Source organism: Heliangelus exortis, chromosome 1 (genome assembly GCF_036169615.1).
Source record: "Heliangelus exortis chromosome 1, bHelExo1.hap1, whole genome shotgun sequence".
In the NCBI taxonomy this organism is placed as follows: Eukaryota; Metazoa; Chordata; class Aves; order Apodiformes; family Trochilidae; genus Heliangelus; species Heliangelus exortis.
Genome location: NC_092422.1, coordinates 134,331,520 through 134,353,949, shown reverse-complemented (window position 1 = coordinate 134,353,949; position 22,430 = coordinate 134,331,520). Strand labels below are relative to the sequence as shown.

The 22,430-nt window shown below is 41.2% G+C and overlaps 1 protein-coding gene across 29 annotated transcripts in view; it reads left to right on the top strand.

Moving 5' to 3' along the window:
- CACNA1C (calcium voltage-gated channel subunit alpha1 C) overlaps positions 1–22,430 on the top strand; it is a 475,146-nt gene that overhangs the window by 372,720 nt on the left and 79,996 nt on the right. For 19 of the 29 annotated variants that reach the window (XM_071767864.1, XM_071767792.1, XM_071767725.1 and 16 more), the window contains 10 exons: positions 1,176–1,383; positions 2,209–2,329; positions 4,237–4,351; positions 5,423–5,543; positions 5,669–5,738; positions 11,322–11,454; positions 12,923–13,052; positions 16,954–17,013; positions 20,696–20,802; positions 22,189–22,276. In XM_071767864.1, coding sequence (XP_071623965.1) covers positions 1,176–1,383; positions 2,209–2,329; positions 4,237–4,351; positions 5,423–5,543; positions 5,669–5,738; positions 11,322–11,454; positions 12,923–13,052; positions 16,954–17,013; positions 20,696–20,802; positions 22,189–22,276 — 1,153 coding nt within the window. Of the gene's footprint in view, positions 1–1,175; positions 1,384–2,208; positions 2,330–4,236; positions 4,352–5,422; positions 5,544–5,668; positions 5,739–11,321; positions 11,455–12,922; positions 13,053–16,953; positions 17,014–17,149; positions 17,210–20,695; positions 20,803–22,188; positions 22,277–22,430 lie in introns of all 29 variants that reach the window. The other 10 variants (XM_071767749.1, XM_071767851.1, XM_071767801.1 and 7 more) reach the window with 1 other exon arrangement.

Here is a 22,430-nt window from a genome sequence, read left to right as displayed (position 1 = left end):
TATTCATTTAACTTGGAGTTTAAGAACCCTTGTCTCTAATGACTACATTACCTTCAGAACAGATTTGTATGTTGTAGAACCAGGCTTCCTCAGAAGCAAGAGCTATAGACATGTCTGCCATCTTTCTCAAGTGGAACTTTTGTCTTTGAGGAAAGTAAGTCTAGAAATTCAAAGTCCTCTAAAGAAAGAAAAGTTCACTATTACAGGCTTTGAGAGGAGGTAGTGGAGGATTTTGGCCACAGTGCGATCTCACAGCATAGTGTTAGGCCACAAGAGATAGTGCTAGAAGACTTAGAGATTACAGGCAAACATTGCAGGCTTGCTGTCCTGTGAAAGCTGTTGAAGCTTGCTAGTAATGGGCATTCAAAATTAGTCTGAAAGCTCTGTCAGGCTTAAAACTACATAAAAGGTCAGTGGTCATGATGAACTAAGCAGTAGACGAGCAGTGGCTGAGCAAATTCAAGACCAAAATGTTCTACAATCTGTCTGAGAAATTATAGTGTGTTTGCTACCCAAAACCATGGTGGTATGCTCTTCCAAGTGAAAAGTACTCCAGACTTTCCAGATACAGATCTGGAGTTTCTTCTAGGGTCAGTATAAAACAAATATTGGTGGACATGTAGGACCTATAACATCTTCCCCATTCCTCCCAGTCCCAAAAACCTTAGCAATCTATATCTGTCAGTGAGCACATAGTCACACACACACCAGATTTTGGACAAGTTTGTGTTTGCATCCGAACTGTTTCCCCATCTGCTCTTGTTAGCTATCACAGGCCATTCTCTGGAGTGAGGTATTTGGGCTGCCATAACATCTGTGAGTGTTGTAATGAGGCTGGTTAGAATGTAACTCACTGGAGCAGCAAGAACTAATCACCATGTATTGACATAAGATTTGCAGAGACTTAGATGGAGAGTGCTGCAATAATCTTCTGGGTGGGCATATGGGGTGGGGGGTAGAGGGAATTGTGTATGTACAGGTGTGGTAGTAAAATTACTCATTAGCTGCAGTAGGTCTCATTATCTTAGGGAAGCACATTGATGATTCACTGCTTAACAGGGTGTTTGGAAATGCCTGCTCACACACAGAAGGCAGACTGAACCAATATCCCGTGCAGTCCATGAGCACCTGTCTTGGACTGAAGGAATTTTAACTGCCTCTATTTTCTCTCCCAGATACTGGAACTCCCTGAGCAACCTTGTGGCTTCACTCCTGAATTCAGTCCGCTCCATTGCCTCCCTGTTATTGCTTCTCTTCCTCTTCATTATCATCTTCTCACTCCTGGGGATGCAGCTCTTTGGGGGCAAGTTTAACTTTGATGAGATGCAGACCAGGAGGAGTACATTTGACAACTTTCCCCAGTCCCTCCTCACTGTATTTCAGGTAGGGGCAAGAGTGGTCCCAGTTGGGGCCAATATATTGTGTTTACATAGGGTAACACCTATGTAAACCTATGTAAAAGAGAGCAGGTCCTGGACCCTTCCCCTGCAACCAGACAGCCTAAGAACTCCAGCAGCAAAGTGCCACCCTGTGCTGCCAGCACAGGGGTGTTCCCTCCCAAAGTGGGGAACCAGAGCTAAAGCCCCTGTGTGCAAGGAGGTCACCAGGCCTTAGTAGGGTGGGACATGATATTGCCATTGCCATGTCACAGGGCAGCACTTGCATGCCAAGGCCCAACCCTCTAAGTGTGCTCCCCCCTCCCACAGTAATGAGGAGCAGATACCTGCTCACAGCACCAGAGAAGTAATGAAATGTTTTTTAAGCTGACTGCAGTTTTGGGGGTGATCGTCCAAGAGCACGAGGGTCATAATTTCACATGGAAGGTGAAGAGAAGTGGTAGAGATGGATGTGAGGGCTTTCATCAATACTGTAGGTTGTGCAAACTCTCTGAAACAACAGGCACATGGGAAGGAAATGCCTGTCGGAGGTGGGAACAGTTGAACAGAGTTTTCTGGGAGAGATGTTTGGTTTCAGCCATTGTCTTCAGGGGCACGTATCTTTTATTTTTTATACTTTAAGCAAAGGCCCTTTTGCATTCTCCCTGTTTTGGGTTTTTTTTTGTTTTCTAGATGGATACAGACAGATTCTCCAACCATCCTGGGGGAGGGGTTATTCTCTAGAGTAACAAGTATCTTTGTGTTAACGGGGTTTTCAGATTCTCTTGTGGTCTAACACTGTATCCCTTATTGGTGGGAACGTGTCATTTAGATCCTGACTGGGGAGGACTGGAATTCGGTGATGTATGATGGCATCATGGCTTATGGAGGCCCCTCTTTTCCAGGAATGTTGGTCTGTATTTACTTCATCATCCTCTTCATCTGTGGAAACTGTATCCTTTCATGCTAGTCTTTTCTCTAAATGGGGCTGAATTTAAAGCCACCCTTCATTACTTTGTTATGTCAGAAAATAATGACTTTCATACCTTACATTTTTACTTTTTCCCTAGGTCTGAATTTTGGCTTTGCACTGCCAAAAGTTAAACAAGTTTGTTTAATTTTAGCTAATGCTAAGACTTCAGGCACATAAATAGTTGTAAGAGCCAGCTACATGCCAGTTCCACATGCTATCTTTTATTTAGTATCTGTACATGTTTAGTGTTTTTATTTTTCATTCCCCTTAGCTCTCTCATACTTTTTTTCTTTCCTGCCTTCTCCAGAAACATATCTCTGGATGTACCTACTGTACTTACTGCATAATTTTGTTTTAATTGCCTTCGTAATAGTATATTCTATGTGCCTTCATCCAAGCTTTATGTAAAATAAAAATATGTATAATCTGCAATATGCTATATACAAATGCTGTAATACAAGTAACATATGTTTGACATAATTGATTTCTGTGAGATCATATATTAATTCATGTATAAAATAACACGAACTGTGTTCCATTTCAGTTACTGCAATCTGCCTGTTCTTCAAACAGAAAATTATGTGCTCTGTTATCTTCCAGCCTGCACTGGTGTTAAGTAACTTCAGTTCCCTCTGGCTTCAAGGTGAAGTGAGGGCACTGTACATATCCCAGGAGGTAGAAGGCACATTGCGTTATTAGGCTGTGAGTGTCTTTTCACAGGAATTTTTGTATAACAGATCTATGGTTCTCTTCCATATTCTCAGTGTTCTCCAAATTTGTTACTGTTTAGTTTCTCCTCTAATAAATGGCCCTCCTGTGTCAGAGGTGAGATTTCATTTTATACTGACTCTTCTATAAAATTCAGCCTTAGCCCAGCTCTCCTGGCCTTCCTCATAATTCAGATCTCTCAAACCCTGTTATTTGACATTTTAGTTGACCCGCACACCCTCTCTTCAAAGTGAGATGGTGCAATTCTACTTATCTGAAGGTCGAGGGAGACAGCCTGCCTGACAGCTTAAAAAAGCTAAAATTTGGATCTCCTTGTGAACTGCAGAGCAAAACATGAGCCAGATTTACATGCTGTCTGACTTTGGAGCCATCAGACCTTGGAGCATAGGCAGGGGAGTGTCTGTATTTCCAGACAAAGCCTTGAACTGGGGTTTACTTAGAAGTTACCACAGAAATGTATAAAAGAAGTTCATGTTCAGTCTGGTAACACAGGATCTGAGCACTGACTGGCAAGACAAGAAAACAGTTGTAATTCCTTGCCCTGCAGCTCCATGAACATGACCGGCAGCGCATGGACCCTCTGCTAGGAGATGGCAGAGTTGTCAGCTCAGCTCTTCAGTGCTCAGACTAAATTAATTTCTTTTTGGTTGCCACAGAAATGCTAATGAGAGTGCTATGTTCACTGTCCATAAAATCCACTCTTGTCTGTGAGAATACCTATAATGAGGTTGTTCAACTCGATACAGAGACCAAAACTGGAAAACCCGGGTGCTTTTTGATTTGAGGCTCTTGATCATGAGAGTTTTAATAAAAGTGACCTAAGCAGTCGAAGACGCAAAGCATTCAGTGCTCCTCTTCAGTGTGATTTGTTGCACAAAGCAAGACTTCCGGGCAATTGGAAACTAAAATATAAGTTATATGAGTCATTTTGTGAAAGTTTGGAAACCCCACACACTGTGTTAGCCATTTGAATGGAAGGTGAATGGAAGATTTGTGCGTGCTGGTTATGGACATCCTGAACATTTATGTGAAAGAGAAGTTTGGAAAATCAGAGAGAAGTGATGACAGGTTGCTAAAAATTTTCATTTTAGAAACCTTTGATATAATGCTTTTCTGCAGTTTTTCAAAGCCCATTTTCTTTAAGAAGCAAACAAACAGATATCCTGCTGAATGTATTTTTGGCCATTGCTGTGGACAACCTTGCTGATGCTGAGAGTTTAACATCTGCACAGAAAGAGGAGGAAGAGGAAAAAGAAAGGAAAAAACTAGCTAGGTAAAGCCATTTGCGTACACATACACTGTCATGCATGCATTCCTGGGTGTATAATTACACACATTATGTACATATAAAAGTGCAAGTTAAGTATGTATGTATGTATAACATATATGTGGGTGTATTTAGATATATGTGATTAATATAGTTATACATGGAATTATGTATATGTAGATTTTTATGTAAAACAATTCAAACTAAAGGAATAGGAGGTGTCATGAGCTGGGAATCCCCAGAGTTGCTATGATTTAAGCAGAGAAAAAAAAGTCTAGGTGACTGATGAGCTTTCAGGGCATCAGCAGAGAACAAGTGTGAAACAATCCCATTTGAATCTACCTATTACCTTCTTATTGTTTTGAACCTCAAGGAATATTTTCAGACTGTTGTTTCAATGACACAAGATTCAGCAGCTTCCTTCTTTTTTGATGCTACATGCTGTTTTTCTTCTGCCACTCCTTTAGTGTTTCTTCAGACTTTTAGGGGGCATGAGCTGGAAGCATAGCTTCTCTGACATGCCCAGCTGCCAACAGTGTAGCCTTCATGGTTATGTCTATTCATTATTTTACAGACTGCTTGGAGGGATCTCTTGTGCAGATTTTTCTGCTTCATCCTGCATGCCAGCTAGCAGGTTTTCCTTGCTGTAGGAGTACAGCAAGGGGTAAAACTTTATAGGCAACCTAGAGGAAGAGCACAAGATATGGTCTTATAATGGTTGGTGGTTTTGCCATTGGTTTAACAAAGAGATCTCTACTGACAGACCTAGTCTGTGCATGTGCACAAACACACAGGCTCATATTTCCCCATATGTGCATCAAACCCACCCACTGACACACAAACTTATATTGAGAAAGTTATAAAATAAAAGGATGCTATATGGAGTTAGAGCAGAGTCTCTGCCTGTGCCTGCAGATGAGGACAAGTCAAAGCCACTGGTATGTGAGCTGGACTCAGAATGGAGGTGCCAGCCAGCCAGGTGTTCTCATGTTGTGTGCTGTACTATATAAAGTTCCTGAAAAGGATACAGCTTTTCACCTCTGTACCTCTTTGCTTTTTATCTCATGAAATTGTTAGGACTGCTAGTCCAGAAAAGAAACAGGAGATAGAAAAAACAGCTGTGGAGGAGGAGACAAAGGAGGAGAAAATTGAGCTGAAATCAATCACTGCTGATGGAGAATCCCCACCTGCTACCAAGGTAAGGTCTGCTGCCAGCCAGCACTCTGTGCAATGAGAATTTGAACAGCTCGAGCTTCTGAAGGAATGAAAAGCCTTTGCTTTGTCTGATTAAGGCTTTGCCTCTTCTCCTTCCATTTCTGTCAGATCAACATGGATGATTATCAGCCCAATGAAAACGAAGAAAAGAGCCCATATCCCCCAGCAGAAGGTCCAGGTACATATCTTCTTCCTCATATCTCTGATTCAACAAAGAGAAGTTCTTGTTTCTAATACATGTAAAGCCAAACTGTGGTAACAAGTATGCTGAACACGTAACGCTTTCACCACAAGACAGAATGATGCACTTGCCTGTCTTTACACAGGTGTGAACGTGGCCCTTGCTGTCCCTGTACTGATTATTCATATTTTATTAGAATCACATACAAATTTCTGTATATGAAAATGTGCATATGACTGTTTTCATTCTATTTTTTCAGTAGTCAGTGATCAGAGGAAACACACAACAGATACTCATGACAGGCAAAGAGCTGAATGCCTTTTTGCACTTCTTTAAAATAAAAAAGAGAGTATGACAGTATTCTAAAGGCATAAGTTTTCAACCTAGCATTGGTACAAAAACAAAGTATCTTTAGTTATGCTAGTTTTTAAGTCAATTGGACATAATTGACTTCATCCTCAGATATTTAAAAGATTGATTGAGGTTATCTCAGAACTTCGAGCAGTTTTTCTTGAAGAGATCCTGAAGGCTAATGGGGCATGGTGTTGGAGCAGGAGAGTTATAAGCTAGTCAGTTCAACTTCCATTCTTGGAAAAGTGCTGGAACAAATGATAAAACAAACTGTATGACTGCAAGATAAGGAGATGACTAACAGCCAGCATAGACTTGCCAAGAACAAATCATATCAAACCACCCTTATTTACTTCTGAAACTGGCTGACAAAACTTGTAGACAGGAGAGAAGAAGTTGATGTAATTCTTTAGCTTTTCTAAGACTTCTGATTGTCCCTTACAACATTCTCATAAGCAAGCAACAAAAACATGGTCTAGGTGACTGGGAGATACATTGTTCAGACCCTTTATGTGGAGAGTAGTGATGGCCCAAGTAATGGCCAAGTGTAATGATGGCTCAAGGGGTTGTGCTGAATTCATTGTAATGACCTGAATTAGCAGATGACATGAAGCTAGAAAGGACATGAAACATACTGGAGGGCAGCATTAGAATTCAAGGAGCTCTTAAGGAACTGGATAAATGGTCTAAAAGTTGGCAGTGCCAAGCTCTGCACATTGACAGGAATAAATAGGTGCCAGCTAGCTAGGTAACAGTCTGAAGAATCTGAACCTTATGATCACAAGCTCAACAGGTGCCAATATTTTGCCATCTTTCCAAAGGCAAGCAAGCAATGGGGTTTATCAACAGTGCAAACACAACTCTTTAGTCCATTTATGGGGTTTTTTTCTAACTGGACGTTGAAAGCTAACCAGAGCAAACAATTGTTTTATTCAGTTTGGCACTGAAAAAATCTCAGCTGGGATAATGTATCTAATTTTGGGTGCTCTCTTAGGAGAAGTGGGGCTGAATTGCAAGATGTGTAGAAGAGCATGGTAAAGCAATGCTAGCAGGAAGCAAGAATTAAGACAGAAAGAATTATGGTCATTTGAGCTAGGTGAGGCAGCAGAAATCTCTTCAAATGAATAAAAAGGTTGTTGCATGTAGGAGGGGAATTATCTCCATTACGAAGAAGTAACAAATTTAAGATTGACACAAGGGGAGAATATTCTAATGTTCAGACTGGAAAAGATTATGAAGATGATTGTGGAGTCCCAGCACTACTGAATGTTGCTAACAGATTAGAAAAGCATCAGGCAGAACAGGTTTAGATATAGTAATTTGCTTATCCTGCTGTTGAAGAGGCATGAACCAGAGGGCTTTGTGTGATCCTTTCCTGCTCTGCTCTTCTGTGTTTCTATGACTATGTAACAGTCTGTAATAGGTAGTGAAACACATACTCTTATATTCCATAATTCCTGGTAAATGTCTGATAGCACACTGATATGCTAGGGTGAAAACAGACACAATAGTTCATTTTTAATAGGTGGACAAGGGCTGCAGACAAGGAAAAATGAAAAGTGTTCATTGCATTTGATTTTCAGTACAAAAACTCCCTGCATTTGCTATACTTCTATTCATCCACATTTATCAAGTATAGAGTGTGGTTCCAACACCATACAATACTATTTTAACATTACCTGGGCACAGATCACTCGGATCACTCGGTCTTTAATCTTTCTACCACCTCTATAGGCACAGGCACTTACTGGACACCCATCTCCAGTTGCTAAGGAGCTTGGTAGACTCTGTAGTCAGAAGCACAAGTGAAAACAGTGTTGCAGCGAGCCTTCTTTCTTTCGGGGACTCGGTTCTTCTCCGGGAGCTCTTTCCTGCTGTTCCTCTCCTCAGGCATCTTCATCTGCTTCTGACCGCTGCTTCTGGGAGCATGCCTTTTACCTAGCCCTTCAGCCCCGCCCATTTCCGGCTGGGGCAGGCCCTAATTAGTGGGCACACCTGGGCTTAAGCTCCCAGTTCATTATCAGTGACACCTGAGGACTTGTGGTCTTCTCTACAAAACAGCTTTATTATGGTTCTGTTTCACAGCTTTCTTGGATTTGCAGACCTTTTTTTTTTCTTCCAAGTGAAGGTACAGCCACTCAAATAGAAATAGAATTGTGGTTCAGTTACATTCTGCAGACAGGCTTAGAAATATTCCAGCATACGAACCATATGACAAAAACTGCATCTACAGGTTGTGTCATGGACATTTTATCTACAGCTATGCATAGTACTAGAGTGCAGTAAAGTAAAACTTCTAATGCCGGCCTTGGAGTGCCAGTCCACAGCTTGGCATACTTCCTTTGAATGGAACTGAAAATTTGAATGGATGATCACTTTTTTTGTCTGTCTCCTAAAATACTAGAAATGTGAAAGAGGACAGTATCTTGGTCATTTGTCATTGTATAATGCCATTTCTAAAGAAGCTTGTTCCCTGAATTGTTTATCAAGTCTTTGTGAAGAGTGAAGTTAATCTTTCTCTTTTCTGTCCCTCTGAAAATCTTAGCTTTTGGCTGGAAATGGTCTCTAACAGCTCACAAAATTGCCTGGCCACTTCTTTCAGAGTTTATGAAAGCCAACCATAATGTTCAGATGCAGTAAAGTTTTGATCATATTTGCCATAGTCCTCTATTCCATTCTTCTATATTGAGCTCAGAAATGTCAAGGCCCTCTCCAGAGCTGATAAGACATGTCACATCTGTCTTGTGTAGTCAGTTCTACAGAACTAAGCTCCAAGGCTATCCTTGGAGCAAAAAGGCAAGCAAGAATTTCCCAGTGCCTCTATGTATACCTGTACAGTTCCCTTGTAGCCATCTGACTGGTCCATAATACTTCTGCTGGTTGCTAATCAATCCAGCTGTACTACAGGAGATGCTGTGAAACCATACACAGCCCACCCAGGTACAAGTTTTCTTGCCCACTTGCATGTGGATCCATTTCACTTGTGCTTCGAATGAAGCATCCACTTGTTTCTTATATGAAATCAGGTGCTTCTATGTACTTTTTGTTCATGATTTAAGCTGTTAATGCCTGTGACCTTTCCATGGCTGTGTACCATTCCATCCTCTGAAAATATCATTTGCCCTAACCCAGTGTTTAGAAGCAATTTGAAATGGCCATTTCATCCGTTTTCCCTATATTCTTTCAACTTACCTTGCTCAGTCTCCTGTTTCCAGTGCCTCAATCAGTTTTCTCAGTAACCTTTTCTCACTGCATTTGCTTCACAGTGTTGCTCGTAGCTCCTAGAATAGTCCGTGCCATCGCAGCTCATCAGATCATCTATACCCTTTGTTGGAGGCAGAGACTCATTCTTCCAGGGATTTGTGTATAGTAGCAGGATTATCATGATGATATGTTTATCATAGAAAGACAGGGAGCAAGTCTTGTGGTCTAGTACAGAACAAGACAAAGAATTCACAATGTCAGATGAACATAAAAGCTTGGGATGATTCATGGCAGCTTGAAGTAAAACAATGCCCTTACACAAGAGTTCTGGTCTGTGTTCCATTAAAAAAAAAAAAAAAATCCTCATCATTGAATTTCTCACTGATGCTGCACTGCTGCACTGTAGTCTGTGTGTGCGCATGGCCTCACAATCAAAGGACGTCGGTTTGCTAATGAAGCATAATTCAAGATGACGGTTCCAGATTTGAATTCCCTTGAACTTTAGGAAACTTTAAATGTAGATCTGAACTTGCCAACCCTGAGTCTTTATGTTTCTTTATGATTTTAGCAAGCTCGACTAGGAGAGTCACTCTTTAAATGCAAAGATACCCTAAGTAGAGAAAACAAAGAACAAGCGTTGGATTGCAGCCCACGCCCTTCCCAGCCCACCCGGGAATCTTATATTGACCTTTGCTTCTACGAATGCTGGCAGCTGTGCAGCATGCCATTTCTATAAGCAGTAGATCTGACATCTAGATTAGGATCTCAGTTGATTCCATTACTAGATCGAGTACAGTATCTGACCCAACACTAGCAGGCTCTTCCTGAAATTTCTCTCACTTTATGGACTCAAGATAAACCTTTTAACTAGATTTTCCTCCTTTGCATTTTCTGGAAGATAAATAAGTTGCATCTAACCTGTCAGATGCAGACACCTTTGTTAAAATATTTTTCCTTGTCATGCTGAGTAAGTGAGAGGATTGGGATTTTCAAAATAGCAAACTCCTATCATGTCATTTACAGCATCTGACTTCGGCAGGTATAAGAACTCCTCAAAGGTGGAAGGTTGTGTGAAAGGGCCCACCTAGCCCCCATCTCACTATTCTTTTATCTTGAGTGCCTGGATCTGCACAGTGCCTGGACATATGCTCCATAGGCATCAGGTTCAATAGTCAACCTTGTTCCCACCTTTTCAGTCCTCCCCCAACTGAATTATGAATAGGCACAATTTTAAGAATTTCTGACTGGTGTAAGTCAAAGTGCCCATGCTTCATGTTTGCTCTAAGGCATAAATGGGCTGATCCAGATACAATCCCAGATGTGGCACAGATACAATCCCAGATGTGGCAGTGACTCCATGGGGAGCTTTACAAAGAGGAGAAAAACAGATCTTGATAAACTGGAGGAATGGCCTGAAGAAAATAAGATGCAGTTCAATAAAGATGAGATCAAAGTGCCACTCTTAGGAATAGTCAGCAGCAGAAATGCAGAGGAGGGAGTGACAAGCTAGGCAGCTGTTCTGTGGTTAATAATCTGTGCCTTGTGCAAATCAGAAACTGATGGCAAATTAATGAAAAGAAGTGCACAGAAAGAACATTTAAACAGGAAGATTGTATTATAAGAAGTAATCCAGCTGTCTTCTGCAACAATAAAACTACAAAACTGCAGGTTGATCCTGCAGATAATCTGGAGGAAAGTAGGAAGAATGATCAGAGTCTTGGGAGGGAACACAACACTTCAGGAAAGACTGTTGTTTTAATCTAGGAACCAGAAATTCTTGCAGAGGCATAATAATGGTCCTCAGGTACATAAAAGCCTAGAAGAGGAAGGACTTTCTGTGTCCATGGAAAATAAGCAAGTAGAAAATGGATTTAGACCACAGCAAGAAAGATTGGTGTCATTAGAAAGGGTTGGGGTTTTTTTGCACAAGGGACAGTGAAGCAACAAAGGAGACTGTTCTGAGGGTATTGTGGGTTTACCAACATTAAGGGGAGTTGTATTAAAACATAAAAATGCTTCTTGCAGCTGAGGAAGATGAGGAAGAACCTGAGATGCCCGTCGGTCCTCGGCCTCGCCCGATGTCTGAGCTGCACCTCAAGGAAAAGGCTGTGCCCATGCCTGATGCCAGTGCTTTTTTCATCTTCAGTCCTAACAACAGGTATTTAAGAGACTGTTTAGCTGGAACAAGGAGGCAGAGAGCAGGTACCCCTTTCACACTGTGCCCCTAAGGTCAAAAGGTTCAGAACTCCCTTCCAGTAGTTCATACCAAAGACTTCCTTTGACCATTCTCTCCTTTAAAGGCTTTGACGTGAAATCCTCCAGAAAGCACAACCATAGGGAGCCCTCAGATAGTATTCAGTGGAATGTCATTGCACCTGTAAAGCTGGTTGAAGACAAAAATCATGAAAGCTTAGACAAGCCATCATGCAATCAGTCAAGCATGAGATAGGAGCTTCCTGTCCTAATGGCTGCTAAAACCCACTCCCAGCAGGGAGTTTGTGTGCTTCTCTGCTCATTACCAAGTGTCAAGAACAAGCATACCAGATAAGGGAGGAGGGGGAGGATGAAAGTCCAGAGTTCTGAAGGGAGGCTGAGAAGCGTAATTCTCTCAGACCCTTTCCTTGGTCTCCCACAATGAGGCTTCATGTCTCCCCAGCTGTCTTTCCAACATGGATGTGTGAGTCCATTACTGCAGGAGGACTGAACTACTACACAGGGGAATATATCTTTCCAAGGGGGCAGAAATGAGCTCACTGCCCAGTGGTCTGTGCAGTACTGTGGACCCCAACAACTCCCTTGGGGACTTGGCCTCCAAACACAGCCCCAGATTAAGGCAGGACCATAAAAGCAGAACTCAGTTCAGATGTTGTCTTTCCACAGCAATGCTCTTGCAAGTCCTCCTTGAATATGTGCAACAGGGAGGGACTGATTACACTTAGGAGTTATGGGCTCTAATGCCAGCTTTGCCATCCACCCACTGCCACTTGTTGAAGAAGTAAATTAACGTCTGCTATCAACTGTAAAATTGCTATAATAGGGGCTTGGAGGCTTAACAGCCAAAAGTAAAGCTAAATATATTAATGAATTATCTCTAGAATTATATATAGGACTTTTACATGGTTTAACTCCTGGTATCCTGATACCAACAAATGGAAGGTGTAATCATCTGCAGTAAGCATGCTGCTGTTTGAACTGCCACTTTATTTGCTGGTTTCCCACTAAGACCACCAAGCACTTTATATTAGGGTGATATTTAGCAGACAGCCTGCATAGCATGATATCTTCTCAGAATCCCTTAGTAAATGCCACCCTGCTCTACATGCATTTGACCACATCTCAAGGCATTAGCAAGGCTGATCACTCACTGCTCCTGCTCAGTGACACTCCAGCCTCAGCTCAGAAACACAGTGGCCACCATTGCATGACATGGAAAGCTGAGTCTGCCCAGCACCCAGCAGGTCCAGCTTGCCTGGGCCGTCCATTTTCCCTGCTGCTGGGGTAGGGAGAAGCTGCTCTGCAGAACAATCCTCCAGGTCCAGTCCTGCTGGCAATAGAGGAGAGGGGAATGTTTCCCAGGTCTTGCTGTTTTCTGAGAGGTAAGGTTGTGCCTCTCCTCTCTCTTGCAGGTTTCGTGTCCACTGCCATCGAATCGTTAACGATAACATTTTCACCAACCTGATCCTGTTTTTCATCTTGCTCAGCAGCATCTCCTTGGCAGCCGAGGACCCTGTCCGACACCTCTCCTTTAGGAACCAAGTATGCTTCCCATCCTCCTTCCCTCTTTGTGTATTAAAAGTGTGGTACCAGCAGATCATGAGTTGAAGCCAAGAAAGGCAGAAAAAAAATTGCATCAGAGGCTTTGGGAGTGACTGTCTTCCCTGATTTGTGCCTTTTGTAGGCTGTGTGAAATCATCCAGTTTTGCAGAGAACATGAGTCAGTGCAGAATTTGGCCTCTAGTTCATTTCAGAAGTGTGTGTAAGGGAAGGAAAGGCAGGAGGCTGAAGCAAAATTATTGTTCCCTGCTATTAAGGCATTAGAAATAGCCTGTAGAAACACTGATTGTAATACAGATAATTCTAATTTGGGGGCATTTCCAGGTTCCCTTTAGAACATTTGCTCTCCTGCCAAGTGCTTCCTTTTGTACTGAAAAGCCAGGGCCTCGTTTTTACTTTGTTCACACTGGTGTAAACAGGGAGTAACATTCTTCAGTTTGATGCAGTTTCCCACTCTGTGGGAAATGGGTGTCATCAAAGTTAGAATCAGGTTATTTCAACACAAGATAAAAAGTTATCATTAAATTTGAGGTAATCCTCAGAAAATATGATGTGCTTCTCACCAGCCTGGGGAAAAGAGAGGAAGGCATTCTGCACAGAGATACATTCTCACCTTCTTTCCTAACCATTTTTTTTTACCTTTTGAAATGTTCAGTGCCCCCAATTTTGCTAGTAGTTGTTTCCATTATTCTGGAGTCACTGCAGAAACCAGAAGAATTGTCAGTCATATGTAAGACTGCTGATCCTTGGTGTCTGCTGTGGCATTTTGGTGTCTTTAAGCTGGAAGAGCTTGGTAGGCTTTAAGAGTGGGACAATTTTTCTATTGGTTAATAACAAAACCTTAATTTAAGATTCAGTGTTCTACCTCCCTGAAGTATGCTGGCCTGAGCATGCATTTAAACATATATTTGCATGCAGAGACGGTGTTAATGGAAGTTCATTCCTGAACTTATCTCAAAGCTGCTTTGCATTTTGTCCTGCAAGAGAGTACTAAATAATACAGTCAAACCTAATCCACCAATGACCCACTCATGAATGGCTAAGTGTGCTCACCATGTAGGGATAAATATATGTCAGCATGTGTTAGCACTGCAGCAAGATGTCAACTGGCATACAGGCTTCTGACATGCCACCAAACTGCTGCAGTATCTGTAGTAGCAAGATTTAAATAAGGAATAAAAGTAGTAAAAGTTGGTTGTCCTGGATAAAAGAGCTGAAGGTTTGGGGCAAAGTGTTGTCTCATATATTTGAAGTTACTGATGTTTGCATGAAAATCTGTCTTTAATTTTTGCAGGTACAGATGGTAAAATGTATCATACAACAAGGGGACACTGACAAGATTTTGGGTTGCAAATGTGATCTGCCTTTACACTTTGACAGTAGAATAGTAAGATTGTGCCCACAGAGGCCTGGCAGGGAAAGCAAGCAAGCAAGCTGAATGCAAACCACCTCTACCTTCCCTCTGGGACAACATTATCAGGCATTTACATGTGCACAGCTAGTGCTGCCAATGACACAAACTCTCCCAGAGCAGGAAGAAAGGGATGCAGAGACTCTCCTCCAGCAAGGGCTAGTGAAGAGACTTGGATGCTGCAGCTTCTGTTCTGGGTTGGGCTAGTGGCTGCATCTGTCCTGTGTCACACTGGGCTGTGGCAGTAAGTTTTTGGAAGTACCTCTCTATCTTATCAAACAGCCTTTAAAAGCCCAAGCAAGTCATAAAACTTGATGTGTTCACAATATTCTCCTGTTTGTAGCTTGGTAAGGTGCTTGTTCATTTTAATATATTCTAGAGTAAATTCATATTTAGATAATAATCATGCCTGCTGATAAATGGTCCTGCCTGCACAGGTGGAACAGTGATCGTTTTCATTAGGCATGATTTCATCTATAAGTGATATTTTACTAGCTGTAGATTTGGGGGCAGATTCACTAGTATTCTCTAGCTGCTTTGTGGTACTCTGGTGATGTAAAGCAGATGCAGGTACACCTTAATCATCCATTTTAATTAAGTTTATGGATGCTTTCTGTTGATGGAGTCATGCGATGCAACGCAAGTGTACCCATGAATCTGGCCCATTGATTGTAAAATTATTCCATTGATATAATAGCCGAATGTCAGGACCTACAAGGCAGCAAGGCTAGGGGACATTTCCAGTTATAATGTGAGTAAATTGATATAGGATGCAATTGAGATTTGTCCATCCTTGAAATGGCCCTTTTTTAATTCTCTTAGTTGCAAAAATCAATAGAGCCCAAGACAGCCTTGAAGTGAGAATGACTTGGGGTCAAAAATTGAGCACTGACTGGAAGAATTTTAAAGTACACAGTAGCAATAGGTAATACATTTTTCATTTGACATTCAGGGTCTTCAAATTAGTCCAGATTTGGATCATGCTTAAATAATGCATTCTAAAATAACCCCTTATATTGCAGTAGCTCCCTCACTGCCCTTGGCATACCAAGCCATAAGAATCTAGCCAGCTATAAGTCTGAATTATGCTATGTCATTTTGATACAATAACCACCTGTGGGATGAGGGAAGGTAGTTTACTGCTGTATGTTCATTAGCGTTTTAGCAGTAAAGGTTTAAATTTCACAAATTATCAGTTTTCTACAGATTCCAAATATTGGCCTTTCTAGTTTGCAAGTTGGTTGAGCTAAAACAGCAGTAATCCAAGGGCAGGATACTTTTGATTTCCACTGTAGATAGCACTAAAATTTTGCATGGGTGTGTCGTGAGAGGGCAAGGGGCAATGGTGTAAAACCCAAAGAGGGGAAATTTAGGCTAGATATGAAGACAAAAAATCTTTCCTGTAAAGGTGGTGAGATGCTGTAAGACGTTGCCCAGGGAAGTTGTGGATGCCCCTTCCCTGGAGTGTTCAAGGTCAGGTAGGATGGGGCCTTGAGCACCCTGGTCTCTAGTGGTAGGTGCGGGTGGAATTAGGTGAACTTTAAGGTCCCTTCCAACTCTAGCCATTCTATGATTCTAAGACATAAATTGAAAACAAATATAGTTCAGTATTGGTCCCATCATTCAATTAGAAAGTTCCCATTTGCTTTTGTAGGATATCAATTCACCAGTGAAAGACACTTCTGTCCTTGATGCTGCTACTTTGAAAATCACTTTACACTTCCAGACTTACTGTTGCCTTCTGTGACAATGCAGGATCACTTTTTTGTGGTCTGCTATGCATAACAGCATTTCCACCAGTGGGTATGAGTTCATGGGAATGATAAGTGTTTCAAATTGCCTAGTATCCAGGATGCCAATAGAAAGATGCAAGATCTAAGTTGGGCACCTTTAGTACACAACCAAATTATGTTTGCAATACAAGAGCTGGGATTCTGTTCAATTGGCAGAGTCTTTGTTATTTATCCTAATCCAGGGCAAATCAGGCCAGAGGAAAAAAAAATAGCTAGAGTGTGAATTTGCAGTTTGCTTTTCTTCCTTTGTGAGAGGCACGGAACAAGCCTGAATGGAAGTTAATAAGAAGAGATGTCATGTTTTCCACTGAGAGACCAGTCATCCTTGTATTCTTAATTTGGAAGACTATTGGGGAAAATCCTTGAATTATCTGTTCTTTATCGTATTTTTTTAAGCGAGAAAAAAACCCAAACCTCTACGAAACCTAAAATGTTATTTTGCCTCTGGAGCCCTCATGGGATTGTAACTCAGAAAAAATTTCATGTAATGTGCTTCTTGTCCTCTGTGCCAGGACCTTCACTGCATTCAACAGGACGTCGTTACAAAACCATTTCCCATATATTCTTCCCTGATCCCTCGTTAAATGGCATATGCATTTGATTTTGAACTGTGATTTCCCATGCAAGTGATCAGTCACTGATCTACCCTCCCTGCTCCTATTCCCTTTTGTTTTTACAGATTCTCTATTATTTTGATATAGTTTTTACTGTAATTTTCACCATTGAAATTGCTCTGAAGGTAAAGTGCCCATCTTCTCTACCATTACTTGTTCACAAGCTTAATAGTTTTCTGCCACTATCTGTTGCTAACACACTCGCCTGTTTGTTCCTGGGTCACGCTCAGTACCACTAACCCAATTGTGCTTATTTTTCAGATCCTAGGCAATGCAGACTATGTCTTCACTAGTATCTTTACATTAGAAATTATTCTTAAGGTAACCAATCTGAGCAATACACTCGGTTTCTCCTTTATTTCTTTATTCCTTTCTTTCTTCCTTTCTTACTTCCTTTATTTATTTCTTTCTTTCACTCTCTTTTTCTTGTTTTTGTTTTGTTTTGTTTGTGGTTTTTTTAACCCTGTTACTATCTCTACACAAATGATTATCTATCTTTTGATTTTATTCTTTTGGTAGTTGTTTTAAAAGCCTTCTGTGAAATTTTGATATTCAAACTTGTAATTCAGGGCCTACATCTAAACAATGGTCTTTAGGGGAATTGCAACGAAAGGATGATCCTGTTGGGAAAAATCAAAGGGCACCAAGAAAAAGGCCATCACTCCATAAATTTCTTTCTCTACACTTGCCAGTCTTTCCAAAACACAATTTGTTTGCTGTGCAAGGAACTCTGAGCACACACACACCTCCTCTTACACATGCTCTAACCCAAAGAGAAAATCTGCATTCTGCACAAGTCATGAGGCTGGGCTGGAGGGCAGCCAATAACTTCTATGAGATTACAGGGTTCGCAGTCAAGTATTAGACAGGGAGCATAGTGCAGAATCTCAGTTTTTAGGTGTGGAGAGGTAACTGAGAGTACAAATCACTGAAATACCAAGATATGTAGCCGTGAAAAAAAATTGCTGCATCACCTGTTTGAAACCTGGCTTCCTGTTTCCCGGGAACATACTCAGTACTATGGGAAACGGGCAGGAGAATGGTTTAGCTTGGAAGAAAATAAAAATAGGCAGCCTTGTTCTTAACTCTAATTTTCCCAAATTGGTAGGCTAATAATTTAAATAACAGTAATTAAGCAAAGTTCTGGCCTTCTAAATGCTAGGTTCTCTTGGCAGCTTTTTTTTTTTTCTCAGCAAGCTAAAGCTAGTTCTAAGTGCTGGCAGTCAGTACCTTAGCGTTTCTCAGATCTTCCAGCTCAGGACCCTAATAACAGTATCCATATTGGAGGCTGGCAAGCAGGGTGACCCCTGCATATTTTTGTGGAGAGATGTCCTTTTTGATATGACAGAAAATCACTAAAGCCTTAACATTCTTCAAAGAGATGTATATATTATGCTTATGTGAATCTGTATTTGCACAGTAAATCTGAATGTGTACATACCAAACAGTTGATCAGTAAGGCCTGTTAAAAAAGGAAAGCATCTCAAGAGCAATATTTAGAAATAAAGCTATAGTTCAAGGCACTTTTTTGAATTTAGAATTGCTAATTCTGCTCACACTGAAGCAAACACCAATACTCCTCATGACTCCATGAGGAGGAAGCAGAAATTAACACAAACCATTGGCATATTGCTCTGTTTTCAGCAGAGGAGAGCGTTGCATAGCACCTGAGCCTTCCCAATGTTCTCCTGTTAACTTCAGTGGATTTATGTCAACACCCCAGGGTATTCTCTGGGTTTATGTGGGAGAAGAGTGCAAGGACTACAATGGTTTTAAAAATTCTTCTGTTCTTATCCTGTCAGTTCCTCCAACTCAAGTTGCTTTGTTTTTCAGAATATATTTCTCTGCAGCCTTGCATTGAGCACAATGTTTTGCACAGCAGCAAAGTTAGTGTAAATGGTAAGAAACAAAAGCATAAATGGCTACAGGATGTTCAAGGCTGTAGAGAAATAAATTCCATCTGCCCTCGTGTGGCTGATGACATCTGCAATCATCACACTGCCACAGCAGGATCTGGTGAATGTTAGCAAGGTGGCCACCAGGTTTGTTTTTAATTAGCATCCTAAAAGCATATTCAGTGCCCCCAGTGGGAGGCAGAAATAGGTTATACACTCTTTAAGAGTTTCTTCTGAGATTACAAATTTCTTAACAGGCTTGAGAGAACCACAGTTTGTATAGAACTTAAACTCAGCAGAGCTTCCCCTCCTGATTTCAATGGTGTCTCCTTTCTTTAAAGATTGCCATACAAAATCTAACCAGTAAAGCACAACTTTACCACCTTTGTTATGGCAAGAACCCCTCCTTTCCCTCCCCCCCTCAATTGAATGTGTCCCTAAGTATAAATTCTAAGCCAAGACCAGAGTTTATACTTCCTCCCCTTCTAAGTTCTGTCTGACTGATTTATAGTCAGTTCCCTGATGTCATGTTTGATGAAAAAAGGTAATCTGACATATCATATGCCCTTTCACCCTACTCTGAATAAAGTTGTCACAGGTAGGCCTTTCTGAAAACTACTCACAGAGATGCCATTCTGAGCTGTTAGCTGGAGCCAGAAAACTCCAATGTGAATTTCTAGTTTCCATTTCTCAGCTGGAGTCTGGTTAGAGCTCATCATTAAAGAACAGTCTCACACTATCTGCTTCAAGTTATTTTAGATATCTAACTTAGATGATATCCAGAGGACCAAATTTAGAAGTCTATGTTCCTAACCCAGGTAATGAAGGGAGGTTAGTAGTTGTGGGGTTGGGGTTTCTTCAAAGCATCTATACTATACTGCCCACCAAGCCTAAGGTAGGTGCTACAAATATCCCAACCACCTCACCCTCTTTAACCATGCCAGACCCATTTAGTCTGCATTCTGCAACTGAGCTCAGTCTAAAATTCAAATTCTGAGCTAAGACGTGTTTAGGTCTGACATTGTGACTGATGCCCATTTCTGTTTACACTGTCACTTGTTCCAGTTCTGGAGCTGTGACATCCTCCCCAGTACCAGCCAGTATTCAGTACCCCTTCATACCCAGAAGGGCCAGACAGACCCTAGTGAAATAAGTAAAATCTTTCATTTCCTGTACTGGGTGATGTATATAATTATTACCCCCACAAAGAGACCACTCTGTCTAGAGGAATCTTACCTGGGGCTTTATGAGGAAAAACGAGAGGAAAATGCAACTTCTTCTAGAACAAAAATGGAGGAAGCTGGATAGGAGTAGGAAAAGAGATACAGGATTGAGCTGAGAAGGAGGGACAAACTGAAGAGAGCAAGGATTCCTCTTGTTATTTCAGTTCAGGTCTAAACCACCAAATCCTGAAGGGATTCTGGTTTTTCTCCATGGAGTGAAGAGAACTCAGCTCTCCACTGCAGCTGGTATAAGCATTGAAAAACATGACAAAAGAGTCCTTTTTATTTTCTTTTTTTTTTTTTTAATTCAATTTAGCTAAAAAGTCCTTTATATAATAGTATCATGCTCACAAGTGTCCCCTGCCATTTCAGAAAAAGGGTAAAGCATTTAAATGCAAGTAGTTTTAGCAAGCAGTCACTGCTCCTTTGCTGATTCTGAACATTACATACTCTGTGCACTCAAAGTGCATATTTTCCCTAGTTAGGCCTTTCACAGTTACCTTACTGTCTTCTTCATTCTCTTTTCTTTCAATGGGGACTCCACTTTCGGGGCCTGGGGGTAAATTGCCTGCTGTGTTAGAAATACTGCCCTTCCCCAGTTATATACTCTGAGCACAACCAGTTGGCTTTGGTTTCTGAACAGATGCTAATGGCAAAGTGTGTTTGTGTCTTCATGTGCCTTCCTGCAGATGACAGCATACGGGGCTTTCCTCCATAAGGGCTCCTTCTGCAGAAACTATTTCAACATCTTAGACCTTCTGGTGGTCAGCGTTTCTCTCATCTCTTTTGGCATCCAGTGAGTGAACTAATTTCAAATGAGTTATTTCGGGGGGGATTTTAGGGCTGGGTTGGGAGGGGATACCTTAGTCTCATTGTCTTATCTAGGTAAGATTTTTCTCAGGATTCTGGAGATATTTTTCTCAGATGATTCAAGATCATTAAAATTCATACTCATGAGGGAAGGTTGTCATTAGGAAATGCTACACTAGCGACCTGTGCGGCAAGTCTTCCAAAAAGAGCAAATGAGAACAAGAAACGGTCCATAGGGAATCATGATGTTTGGCTCTGATATACTGTATCAGCTCAAAACAGTGAAGTGGCTCACTTTTCTCCCCTGGAGTTCTAATTACCACTTTGGAAAGTAGGGTGATAATACTTTCCTACTTCCTAAGATGTTGTGGTTATTGTTCAACAGAAAACTATTAATTACTTGAAGAAATACATGAGAATCTCCAGAGTACTGATGGCAGTGACAGTTGATCCTTCTCTCATGCCACTGTGTTGGCTGATCTGTTAAGTTTACTAATTTATTTGATTGTGGAACTCTATTTATCAGATGGGGAGTTTCCTAAATAGTAGTTTCACATCTGGTAAGAAATAAGCTTCCAATGGTGACCACTTCAAGTCAGCAGTTCATGTACGTTATGTTCCAGAACTAAGTCAAGCCGAAGGATTTGTCAGGTCCATTGGGAAAAAATACTGTCCCCAAAATCTGTAAGAGGGCCTGGTGTCTTTCAGCATGGAGAAGATTTTCAGCCAGGGTTTTAGTCTTAGAGGATGCAGAGAGCTTTGTTGTAGTAGACAGCTATGTTCAATATTTAAAATTATGTCAATTTTAAGTGTAAGTCATCCTAATCAACTCGGTGATAGCTCTCATATCCTTAAACTTATGAATACACTTAATTGATTTGTGAGATCAGAGGCCAAACACACTGCAGGATCAAACTCCAGGTGGACAGTATACCTGTAACACAGGAGTCATCTGGAGTTTCCACTCTTCCATGGATTTATCAGTGGAGTGTTTCTTTGAGCCTTATCTGAAAATGTCTTGTGATGACTTGGGGCAATTCCCTTTAGATATCTACAGAGTATTTGGCAGATTTCTCTGCTAATTAAATACCCTACCCATGTTCTATTTCCTTCATTGATACAGCAGAGCTGGTGAAAGCCAGGAGAATTTATACTGAGTTTGCCCAGAGAAGGAAGCAAGACCTATCAAGATAACATCAGAGAGCAGTGTTCTTACCTCTGAAGTGCTGTAGCAAAGAATTAACTCTAAGTATCCTCGGCAGTCTAAGGTTATGTAGAATTTCAAACAAGAAAGAGTGGGTGAAATCCATCTGCCCTCGCAGCACAACCCTATATTGCTGGATCTCTCAGACCTTCCAATTCTTTCTTTTAGGTCCAGTGCCATCAATGTGGTGAAGATCCTGCGTGTTCTTCGAGTTCTTAGACCACTGAGGGCCATCAACAGAGCCAAAGGACTAAAGGTTAGGAGAGTTCAAATGAATTCTCTAAACTACAAATTCAAGTTATTTCAAGCTACAAGAACTTTTGCAATGGTTCAAGTAGTGTTTCAGCAGAATAATTGAACAGTTGAGGATTGGAGAGACCTCTGTAGGTTGTCTTGTCCAATAACCCTTG